This window comes from Sinocyclocheilus anshuiensis, unplaced genomic scaffold, assembly GCF_001515605.1.
Source record: "Sinocyclocheilus anshuiensis isolate Anshui unplaced genomic scaffold, SAMN03320099.WGS_v1.1 scaffold792, whole genome shotgun sequence".
NCBI classification, from domain to species: Eukaryota; Metazoa; Chordata; class Actinopteri; order Cypriniformes; family Cyprinidae; genus Sinocyclocheilus; species Sinocyclocheilus anshuiensis.
In genome coordinates, this window is record NW_015558618.1 from 909,568 (window position 1) to 921,515 (window position 11,948).

The window sequence follows — 11,948 nt, forward strand, 5'->3', positions numbered from 1 at the left end:
ATTTTATTAAAAAAAAAAAAAAAAAAAAAAAAAAAAAAAATATATATATATATATATGCAAATGTATTCTTTAGGATAAACCCCTTGAGATGCATCATCTTGTTTTCAAGGGGGTCCTAATACACAAAAATAAGATAACATAACACAAAACAAACAACAACAATCACATCATTCAGAACAACAAAACAACAAACACCCCACTATAATATTAACACATGAAATAATAATATTTACCTAGCACTTATAGATATAAACATAGTTATATCATCAGCAATTACAAGAAGTTTGAATTAAGTCCAAATCGTACATTTAAAGGTAGATTATTCCAGTCTGCAGGAGCCTAATACCTAAATGCTTTACCCCCCAAACACTTTCTTAACTAAAGGAGTAAGAAAAAATAATAATATGCAGAATGTCTTAATTGATTTGAAGAAGAATATAATATCAAATACTGATGCAAATAATTAGGATAATTAAAATGTATACATTTGAAAATAAATTGCAACCAGTGAATATGCCTTCTAATATTAAGTGGAGACCATTTAAGTAAATCATACATAATATACTGGTGTGTATCAAGTGAACATCCATTAACAAATCTACACAATTTATTATAGGCTGTACTAAGAGGCAAAATATTGGTTTTAATTGTATTCTGATAAACTACATCAGCATAGACAAAAAAAAAACTGTAATTTACAGTAAGTTGCAATGCAAGTTATGTTCTCACATGTTAAAAGTTCAACAATTTTTAGATCGTTACAATACACTGGTTCCGAATTTAGTCTTGCGATATATATAGTCAATGTGATAGTCAATGTGACGAAAATTCAGGATCCAGCTGTAAGATATTTAATTTGATCCACTCTGTGCAAGCATGTTCCATCATTACACATTATTTTTTAATTATTAGATTTTTATTTAAACATATGCTTTGTAGCAAAGGCCATGGTAAGAGATTTATCTTTATTAAGTAGTAAATTATAAGAATGGAGCCAATCTTGCAAAACATTAAAATCTGATTGGAGCATATTTTGAATTTGAGTTAAGTGGGTATTTGAAATATAAATGACTGTGTTGTCTGCATAAAGATGAACAGCAGAGTGTGAAAGAACTAAGCGAAGATCATAAATAAAAATAAAAAAGAAGAGGACCCAATATTGAGCCTTGTGGTATACCTCTTTTTTGAGTAAATACATCTTTTTTTTTTTACCCTTCCCTTGGATAACCACACATCGTTTTCTTTTATGTAAAAAATAATTAAACCACAATAAAGAATTTTGAAAAAAAAAAAAAAAAGCTGCATACAACTTATCTAATAATAGGTAATGTTCAACTAGATCAAAGGCCTTCTTGAGACTGATAAAAATAACCCCTGTAAGGTCACCACTGTTTAATGCTGAGTATACATCATTAGTCGGCTTTAGAAGAGCACTAGTTGTCGAATAATTAGGCCTAAATCCAGATTGAAATGGTGATAAAATATTATTATTTTTAAGATACTTTGATAACTGATTATAGATTAATTTTTCAAATACTTTAGCAATAACACAAATTATTGATATTGGTCTATAATATTGTCTATCAATAATATCCCCTCTTTTATAAATTGTAGTAATGTAGGAGTACTTCCAAATAACTGGTAACTCACTAGACTGTAGTGACATATTAAATAGATCAGCCAGTGGGTACATAAGGAAGTTTGGAAGGCCAGTTTAATATATCTAGGCTCAATTCCATCAGGTCTGGCACCACTATTAAGCTGCTCAATAATCTTCAGGACTTCTATAGGTGTTATTTTGGTAAAAGTAAAAGTACTGTCCAACAAAGTAGATTTATTGAAGCTATTAATGTAAGAGTAATTAGGTGTTAGATTAGAACAAACAGTGGGAAAAAAAGTTATCAAATACTTGGGCAATAGAAAAAGAATCCTGAACTATTGTATTTTCATCTCGTATTTGCTTAATAATGGATTTATCTGAGGTGTTTAATAAAACTTTTATATTACTCCAAAATTGTTTCAGATTTTCAAAGTTATTAGATAAACAATCTTTATAATAATTAGATTTAGCATTACGAGTCATAGTCTTTGATACATTTCTTAAAATCCTATAAGATTCCCAATCTTCATTTGTTCTAGTCTTACAGAATTTAGCCCAGGCCTTGATTCTCTGTCTAAAAAGACCTATACGTTCTGTATTTATCTAGGGTAAATGTTTTCCCTTGACTTTAGAAATTTTCCAAGGAGCATGTTTATCACATACTCGAGTAAACTCAGAATATAAAAAAATCCCAAGCGTCCTGCACATTGGGTATTAACTGCTATCCATCCCTATTTATGGAAGCAAAATACTTAATAAATAACTCTAAATTCATCTTCTTATGTTGTCTAATTTTTTATTACGATTTCAAAAATTTTAATTTCCATATACAAAAAAACAAATGAGTGATCACTAAAGCAATCAGACAAGATACCTACTTTAACAAATCTATCAGGATGAGTAACAAGAATCCAGTCATTGTTTTAAATTACTTTTTTTTTTTAAATTATTTTTATCTTTAGTGACAATTTTAAAGTTCCCTTAAATAATCATTTATTTTTTAAATAAAATAGAGTCAATAGTAGAAAACAAACAATTGAATGATTTAGCAGGTGCAGAGGGAGGTCTATATATACTTCCAATAGTTAAATATTTATTCTGATGTAAAGTTAACAAACAGACGTTCAAAATATCTAGGTTCGATTGAGGGTATAATTAATTCCGATATCATGCAAGTGTAATTTCCAACCGGGTTGGTAATTTCCCTATAGGAAATCTTACTACTCAGCCACGTCTCTGACAGTGTAATATTCGGATTATATTGGGCTACCCAAGCACGTAGTATGTCTATTTTAGGCAAAAGACTTCTTATGTTTAAATGAACAATTTTTAAACCTTTAGTATTATCCACTTTACATGCAAAGAAAGCAGAGATATAAATTTAAAGCTAGGGAGTAAATTAAGGGTTAAACAAACCAAAAAAATACAGTAAAGATAAATTGTAGTGGCATAACAACAAAACAAATCCTCAGATATACAAACAAAACAAAGCCCCAAAAAAAGACATACCAAAAACATTCAAAACAATAAACCTGGCCCAGCATCCCTAACCATCCTAAGCCAAGGAACGATTAATGAATGGGTCAAATCAGGTCAATATATATAAAAAACAAAACAAACATTAATATTAAATACACAGGTCGGTCGGTATCAATCATTCTTTTTCTTCCCCTTTTAATTCACAATAAATTAATTTTACTCATCTGCCACAGTAATAAGATGTCTTTGCATTATTTTCATTTTAATTAATCTCGTTAATTAATCACAATATTGTAATTTATTCAATTCGTTTTTTAATTATTGGAGAGCTCCAGCTTTTACTTTATAGAATAAAATCAACATTATCAGTTAATATATAAATGTTAAAATATATAAACAACTCAATTCTTTCATTTTACTTGGTGTTTACATAACACCATTTTCAGCTAAAAAACCTTTTATGCATTTTGGTCATTTATTTTACACAACAGCAGCATTTTGGGGGCCTGAAAATGCTAACTTTTGAAAACGGGTTTCAAAGTACAAAGTGCACAACACCGTTATCATCTCTCTGCAAACTATGAAAACAAGTCATGCATATGTGTATTACATGTTCAGTCTTTTCCGTTTTTAGTACAATCATTGTCATGTAAGCATACCTGGTAACACTTAACTTAAAAGCCACATATAATGCTTTATAAAAGTATTTTTAATGCATTAATTATGCCTTGTAATGCACCTAATAATGCATTGATCTCATGAATAATACATTACTTATCTATTAATTGTTACACCTTTAGAAAGTATAATGCACAAAACACGAAAAACAAACCTTCAAATATTATAATGTATTTCAACTTTGGTCACAATTATTTATGAAAAGATATAATGCATTGCAATGTACATTATATATACCTTTATAATACATTATACATAAAGGCTTTAAGTAAAGTGTTATCACATACCCTTAAACCCTACTGAGTGCCCCTGAAGCTGTTTATAGCAATTAGTCAAACAAGTGCTTTGATAGCAATTAACAAGGCTGTTTTTCTCAGTGAGAGCTGTGTTTGCAGTACAGGTAATCATTTAAAGAGACCCGGTTTGGGCTAATCACAGAACGAGATGTAATTATCAGCTGTACTGCATTGGTTTTAAGCACATACTATCATGTCAGGGCATGTAGTGATCTGTCAGACCACTTGGGAAGTCGAGAGAGACATTGATCAATATTGAAATAGAGCTTCCTCCAAGAATAACAACATACCTCATGAGCACAGAGGTGGAAGATGAACTCCTGTCGGATGAGGTGAGCAGGTCATGTGGAGAAGGCCTGTTGTTTGAGAAGACTGTATTGGAATTTCGCTCTGTGCATTACAGTTACAGAGACCAATTACAATCAGCTGGGGTCAAAGCAGTACATGAAGATGAAGAAAATGATGGCCCTAGTAGTTTTGAGACACCCAAAATGACTTTTTCAAATGAATTCATAACTACGCATACAATAAAAGTAGTTCAAACGATGTTGTCATTATTTACACACCCTCATATCATTTCAAAACTGTATTCATGAAAATAAAAATGAAGTGTAATATTTCGTTCTTCAAATAAATGTCCAGTGATTTACTTGTACTTCTTGTCTTTTCCCACAGCTATGGTTGAGTTGGATGGTGATGACATCAGGATTTCCTCAAGAGGAAAATTAGCAGAGCGAGACATTGTCCAGGTGACATTAGTAGTAGTCTACTTAAAAAAAAAAAAATTACAAGTAATGCTATTTCAAAGATTGTTTAAACCACAAGTATGTTATGTTAACTTACAGGTTTTAAATAGATGTGACTTGTCACCCCTTGTCTCTTTCTTTCAATAATCAAATCCATTAAGCATGGGAATTTTAATTACCTATTCAGTCACTGTGGAATCGAGCCTTCGTGTAACAGCTCCACACCATAACCCACATTATTATAAAGCAATTCATTATGCAAGTCCCCTATGAATGCAACCTGTCATTAGTAGTAATAAGAATATCTCAGGCTACAGAGTCAAAGACTGTGAGCAAAGTGAATAGAATTCACTCTTGAGGCACTGTTTCATTTATTTTATTCAGGAAGAAATGATAAGAATATTTTGGGATGTTGTTGTCTTTCCCATAAATGAATGGATTTGTGGATGGATGAACGGGAGAAGGATGAATGAATAGATGCTTGAATTAATGGATCAGTGACTGACTTAATGCATAGATGGATGGATGAATTGATATGGAGTGGATGTATTATTGGAGGGATGGATGAATAAATGGAGGATGGATGGGGAATAATGCATGGTTGGATGCATAGATGAATGAAAGGCCAAGAATGGATGGATGAGGAAGTATGCATTGGGTGGATGGATGGATGAAAGTCCAAGAATGGAGGGATGGATAGATGAATGAATAGAGGATGGATGGGGAAGAATGCATTGGGTGGATGGATGAATGAAAAGCCAAGAATGGATGGATGGATGGATGTGGGTTGGAATAATGGCTGGATGGCGGTTGGATGGGGAAGGATTTTATTGATGGGTGGATGAATAAATTGGGGATAGTTGATTGAATTGGGCAAGGAAGGTATTCATTCATATTTATATCATCAAAGCACCTTCTTTCCCATGATTGGTTTGAAGATGAAAAAAAATGTGGGATGAATGGAGGGATGAATAAATGAGAGGGATTGGTGATGGTGCAAAAATTGAGGGATGGATGAATAACCGTGGAATGGAAGGTGGACTTACAAGTGCCGCAAAATCACTTAAAATGCATTTATTTAAATAATGCTGTAGTGTATTAATAAATGGTTTTAGTTATCGTCTTAAAGTAACACAGGCATAAGCAAATATACACTGCCAGTCAAGAGTTTGGAATATGTAAGATTTTTTAAAGGGGTGGTTCACTGTTTTTTTTCTAGGCTTGATTGTGTTTATGGGGTGCAGTCTAATGTGTTAATGCTTCATTTAAAAAAACAACAACATTATTTTTCACATAATTTACCTTTATTTCACACCGCTCTGTCCCTTATCTGATAAACGCGCTGATTATTTCCTGCTTTTATGAAGCCCCTGCCTCAGAAATAGGCTATGGGCTCTGATTGGTTAGCTAGCCCAGTGATTGGCTAAACCGCCTCTAGTGCGCGTCTAAAAGTCCCGCCCCTCACCTTGCACACGCATTCATGTTTAACGCTTCTCATAGCTATGTGAAAATAAGTGTATAATTGGAACAGTTCATTGTTGGAGCTGAGCTGAATGAGAGAGAGAGAGAGAGAGAGAGAGCAGCGGACGCGAGGAACAGTATTGAGAACCGCTGCTTTAGAACATTGATTTTGAAACTTGTGAATCCATTAAAATCATTAGAAGACAGAATTGCTATTCATATATGAATAGATTTTTACGTGCACCTGTAGTTTTCTCTTCCTCTTCTCTAAAGCAGCGCAGCATGGCCTCGCCCCCTTTGCTGCCTTTTCCCGGGGGCAGGGTTTATCTGGGTTTGTGACGTCACGAACCCGGGAAGTAACTTATTGTAGTCCATACCAGCCGTTTTTGTAGGCATTAAACTGCCAGAATTTTAAAAGACTGATGTCTCCGTTTGCATTGAACGTTCAGCTTCGTAACTTTGCAGATATTGTTTATGCTCAAACAGCAACATTACACACTAACTAACGTTAAAAAAGTGAAATCGCAATCAACCACCCCTTTAGCCTCTTATGCCCACCAAGACTGCATTTATTTGATTAAAAGTATAGTAAAAGTTGTAGTATCTGAAATATTATTGCAATTTAAATTTTCAGCAGCCATTACTCAAGTCTTCAGTGTTACATGATCCCAAAGAAAATCATACAAAAATTCTGATTTAGTGCTCAAGAGTCATTTCTTATCAATTTTGAAAATGTTGCGGCCTAATATTTTTGTGGAAACCATGATACACTACCATTATATATATATATATATATATGTACTTTTTAAAGAAAATGTATACGTTTATTCAGCAAGGGTAAATTAAATTGATCGAGAGTGACAGTCAAGACATTTAGTTAGAAGATTTCATGTAAATGTTGTTCTTTTGAACATTCAGTTCATCAAAAAAATGTATCACAGTTTCCATAAAAATATATATAATAAGCAACAAAAACTGTTTTCAACACTCATAATAATAAGAAAGATCATAATATTTAAATCAATAATTGAGTAGCAACAATAACTGAGCACTAGATCAGCATAGTAAAAAGTCTTTCCTTATATTGGGGGCCCTTGAATATTGTATTGGACAACGTGAGGCCTTTGAGTCAAAAAGTTAAGAACCCCTATATAAGTGGACAGATTAATAAATGTGCATGTTGCTTCCTGCCCCTCACAGTTTGTGCCATTCCGGGATTACATGGACCGGACAGGGAACCACGTGTTGAGTATGGCACGACTGGCCAAAGACGTTCTGGCTGAGATTCCCGACCAGTTCATTTCTTACATGAAGAGCCGGGGAATCAAACCCAATCCAGCGCCACCTCCGTACACACCGCCAGGACACACACACCACACACAGATCTGAGCACACGCTCCCAAACCTGCTTTAACACAACAGGTCCTCTCCCTGGAGTCATGGGGTAACAGTACCGGAGCTTTTAGGGTATAGCTCCCAGTGTCACCATGTGTTTGAACTCTCCAAGAGACTTTGAGGTACAGTGGTGTTTCTGTTTGTGCCATTTACATTTTCTGCCCAATTGTTTTTGTCCTCAGAAGGACAGTGTGATCCAAGAATCTGACCCAAGGGCAGCTTTTTTTGTTTGTTTTGTTTAAAAATATCTATATCTTGGCCTGTGACTGTTTCTTATTTTGTGGATCAGGTTGACAAGAGAATGAAGAGCAGGAGGAGGATGATGTTTATGGTTTCAACTTGTGCCTGTCTGTGACTGTCTCAGTGTACCAGGACAAGTGTGCCCTAATCTGAAATTTGACTCCACATCCTTACTCCACATTGGTATACTAGAGTGTGTGCTTTACGGTGACGTTTTTAGATTCGTATCGCTTTCACTTCGTATCAGGTCAGGCCTGTGTCAGTTTGGGTTTATTACGTTAAGCATTGCTTGTGAAAAAATGTTATTTCTATTCTCTGTCCGTATCCATTATGGTTTAGGAAAGCATGCATGTGTGAGAAATGAATAATTTTGTTCCTATCCATGAATGGTGTGATGAGAGATGTACTATTTTCCCACAGTTTCACACGACACCTGCCTAAAATGACTGTAGAAGCACAACTTGCATCAATAATCAGCATTATTCTTGCTCATGCGCTTCTCTAGGAATGCATAGTGGCCATTTTGGTCGACCCTGTGTAAGTGCAGCACAGCCGATATGGGTCCTCTCTCCCTCTCGGGCAGAAATGAGGCCTGGAGTGTGCTCGGAATGGTGTCACCCACTCAACCGTAGTTCATTTACCAATTCAATTTTGTCTAGAGGCTTTTAATCAAATAAGAGTGCCTGATGTATCTGTACTCTGCCAGTACAGGGCTGAATGGAGGAGCTTGTGTAATTGAGCACATTACAGTGCTGGCTGGGTATAATAACCATGAGCATTTAGCCCTGTGACTGTGTATGGGGCGTTCATTACCCCAGATGTATTTTTGCCAACCCATAAGGCTTTGAGAGCATCATAAGGCATAGAGCATCAAAGCATTACAGTCTTTTCATCCCCCAGATGTCATTAATGCATTTTATTCTGTCTATTTTAAAATTCAAAATCATTTTTTAAGTTTCCAATTTAAGTGGAATTGATTGATCGATTCGTATTTACTGTACACAATATTATTGCTTTTTTAATTTAACATTTTCATGATTTAAGTACATTTTTCTATTTATTAAAAACAAATCCTATTTTTTCACCATATACTACATTAATAATTCACTGTCCTTTCTCATTTCATTAATGCATTTTATTCTGTATATTTGTGTTTATCGACCTAGTTTTAAAATCCTTTTTTTTTTAATGTATTCATGTTTTTTTCAGTTGATTTCAGTTTAATTAATTTGTGTTGCACACAGTATAATTGCTTTATTTCTTCTTCTTTTTTTTTAATACGTTATCTGATTTTTATACACCATATACCATATTATTAAAAAATCACTTTTCCTTTCCCCCCAGATGTCATTATCTTTATTCTTTCTATGTGTGTGTGTTTATCCACCTAATTATAAAACTCTAAATAATGTTTTTTCCCCCCAGATTTGTCATTAATGCATTTTATTCTGTATATTTGTGTTTATCGACCTAGTTTTAAAATCCTTTTTTTTTTTAATGTATTCATGTTTTTTTCAGTTGATTTCAGTTTAATTAATTTGTGTTGCACACAGTATAATTGCTTTATTTCTTCTTCTTTTTTTTTAATACGTTATCTGATTTTTATACACCATATACCATATTATTAAAAAATCACTTTTCCTTTCCCCCCAGATGTCATTATCTTTATTCTTTCTATGTGTGTGTGTTTATCCACCTAATTATAAAACTCTAAATAATGTTTTTTCCCCCCAGATTTAAATCTGTTGATTTTCTTAGGTTGAATTGATACACACTACTGTTATTATTATTTTTTTTTTATTCTATGTTTTCACTGTTTAAGTCAATTTTAAAATAAATGATAGGATTTTTACACACCGTATGCTACATTGATAAATATCCTGCCCTCAAGATAATCGTTGGAAATAATGCTGCTTTTACAGAAAGACAACAACCAGGTTTGATAAACCTTTATCCCAAATGATTCCATGTAAATGCCAGTGAGATCATTAAAACCAGTTTAACTATGCATATCATCAAATGATTTTAATAGACAGAGGCTTGGCACACTTTCATTACAGAAATCAGTCCAATGTGGGGAATTTTTTCTAAATCTAGCATTATAGGATATTTTAATGCAACATACTTCGTATTACAAAACTGTTTCATACTTAACACTGAGTATAACTGCCTCATTTTGTTTGTAAAAACAACAAAACGTTACAACCGGAATTACTCAAATCAAAAGTGTCAGTGTTTACACTGCTGCAGTTTCCCCAAAGAGGGTCCATATCATCTTGGGAGCCATTGATGTCGGAAGAATTGGATGTTTCTCTAAACCAGGCACAGTTGCGACAGTAATTGCATTCGTCCATTTCAATGCCTTCAAATTAATTACCTTTTTCAGTAGCAACCCTACGCTATTCAATCTGTTCATCTGTTCATCAGTTCTTTGTCATTTGCGAAGTCAGTGACATCAATACCTTTTTACAGGCAGGGATGCCACTGTGCATGTAATATCTGATCAAAAGCTTGGATCTACCGAATTAGCACAGAGGATATTTGCCCTGTGTGTTTATCTGGAAAAGTACACAAAGGAGGTTCAAGCTTTTTTGCATATTCCATAGAGAGAAATCTGACAGTAAAGTAAACATCATCACTGCTGTCCAAAGCTAACACTTCTGAAGAACTAGGGCATATTTACAGTACACTTCATGTAGACGCTCAGAAAAAAGTTACAGAAGTTGTCACTTGGACGTTGCCTTTTTTAAAAGATATAAATATGTACACTTTAGGTACTGATATATACTTTAAGGTACCAAGGTGCACCCTTTAGGCAGGGGCGGACTTAGTGATTTGGGGGCCCTAAGCAAATTCCAGGTATGGGGCCCCAACACAATAACTATGTGCTCTTTTATGCCTAACCCTTATTTTGCTCGCTCTATAGTTTATAGTTTATTTACCCCTTCAGAACTTGTCGATTGGATAAATTCAGTAAATAATTAGTCAACCTGATTATATTCTAAAGCCATATTACCTTACTTTTTTCGGCCGGGTATTCTGAGTGCTAAAATTAAGCCCCCGTCCTCCTCTCCTCTCCTCTCCTCATCGTTTTTAGGACACACTCAAAGAGGAAAACACCGTGGCAGGTGTCGATTTAAAAGTATGCACATTCCTACCTTATTTGTAAATGAAATTCATCTCCAATCCTTTTTCTATCATTTCAGGTTTATCCATAGTTATGCAAATGCTAGAAAACAGCTGCTTTTCCAAGTAAAAGCCGCCAAATAACTTTTACACGTAGTTACGTTATGATACGTAATATTCCGAGGGTGGGGAGATGGGGGATTCCCCCGCTCAATATGTCTCTGCATGGACTGAATGATTTTTGTATTTTTTTAAATTTTATTTAGGCTATTTATTTATTAATGTATTTTTTTATTCCCAGTGAATAGGAGTTAAAACTCCCACCCTTGTGACACTACTCCAATAATAGACCATGCAAAATACCAAAACCAAAAAAAAATTATAATAAAATAAATAATATCTTTAAAATATTGCCATCTAACGTTGCAAACAATAATAAAATCAGAGAAGGACTTTAAGTGTAAGCGACAGAAGTATACGGAAAACAAAGGTATTGTTTCTTTTTTTTTTCCCTGATGTTTGTTGTTATTTAAAATTTTATATACATTTTTATAAACCTTTTTTTATTTGTTTACCACTTAGGCATGTTGACAATAACATCTTCAACATTGTCTATGACCAGATAGACAGCAGCCATATCACCCTGTCACCCAAGACTGGTTGCCCACTGTAGCTAAGCAGGGTTGAGCTGGTCAGTACCTGGATGGGAGACCTCCTGGGATAACTAGGTTGCTGATGGAAGAGTTGTTAGTGAGGCCAGCAGGGAGTGCTCACCCTGTGGTCTGTGTGGGTCCTAACGCCCCAGTATAGTGACAGGGACACTATACTGTCAAAAAGCACCATTCTTTCGGATGAGACGTTAAACCGAGGTTCTGACTCTCTGTGGTCATTCAAAAATCCCAGGATGTCTTTCGAAAAGAGTAGAG

General features: G+C 34.3%; 1 protein-coding gene across 1 annotated transcript in view; it reads left to right on the forward strand.

The window, feature by feature from the left end:
* The window catches only part of LOC107680428 (copine-5-like), a 166,138-nt gene extending 158,248 nt beyond the window's left edge, over positions 1-7,890 (forward strand). Inside the window, exons 19-20 of the mRNA XM_016476313.1 lie at positions 4,730-4,803; positions 7,462-7,890. Of these exons, the coding sequence (XP_016331799.1) occupies positions 4,730-4,803; positions 7,462-7,650 (263 nt within the window). The 3' untranslated portion in view covers positions 7,651-7,890. The remainder of the gene's footprint in view (positions 1-4,729; positions 4,804-7,461) is intronic.
* Positions 7,891-11,948: the final 4,058 nt, after the last annotated feature.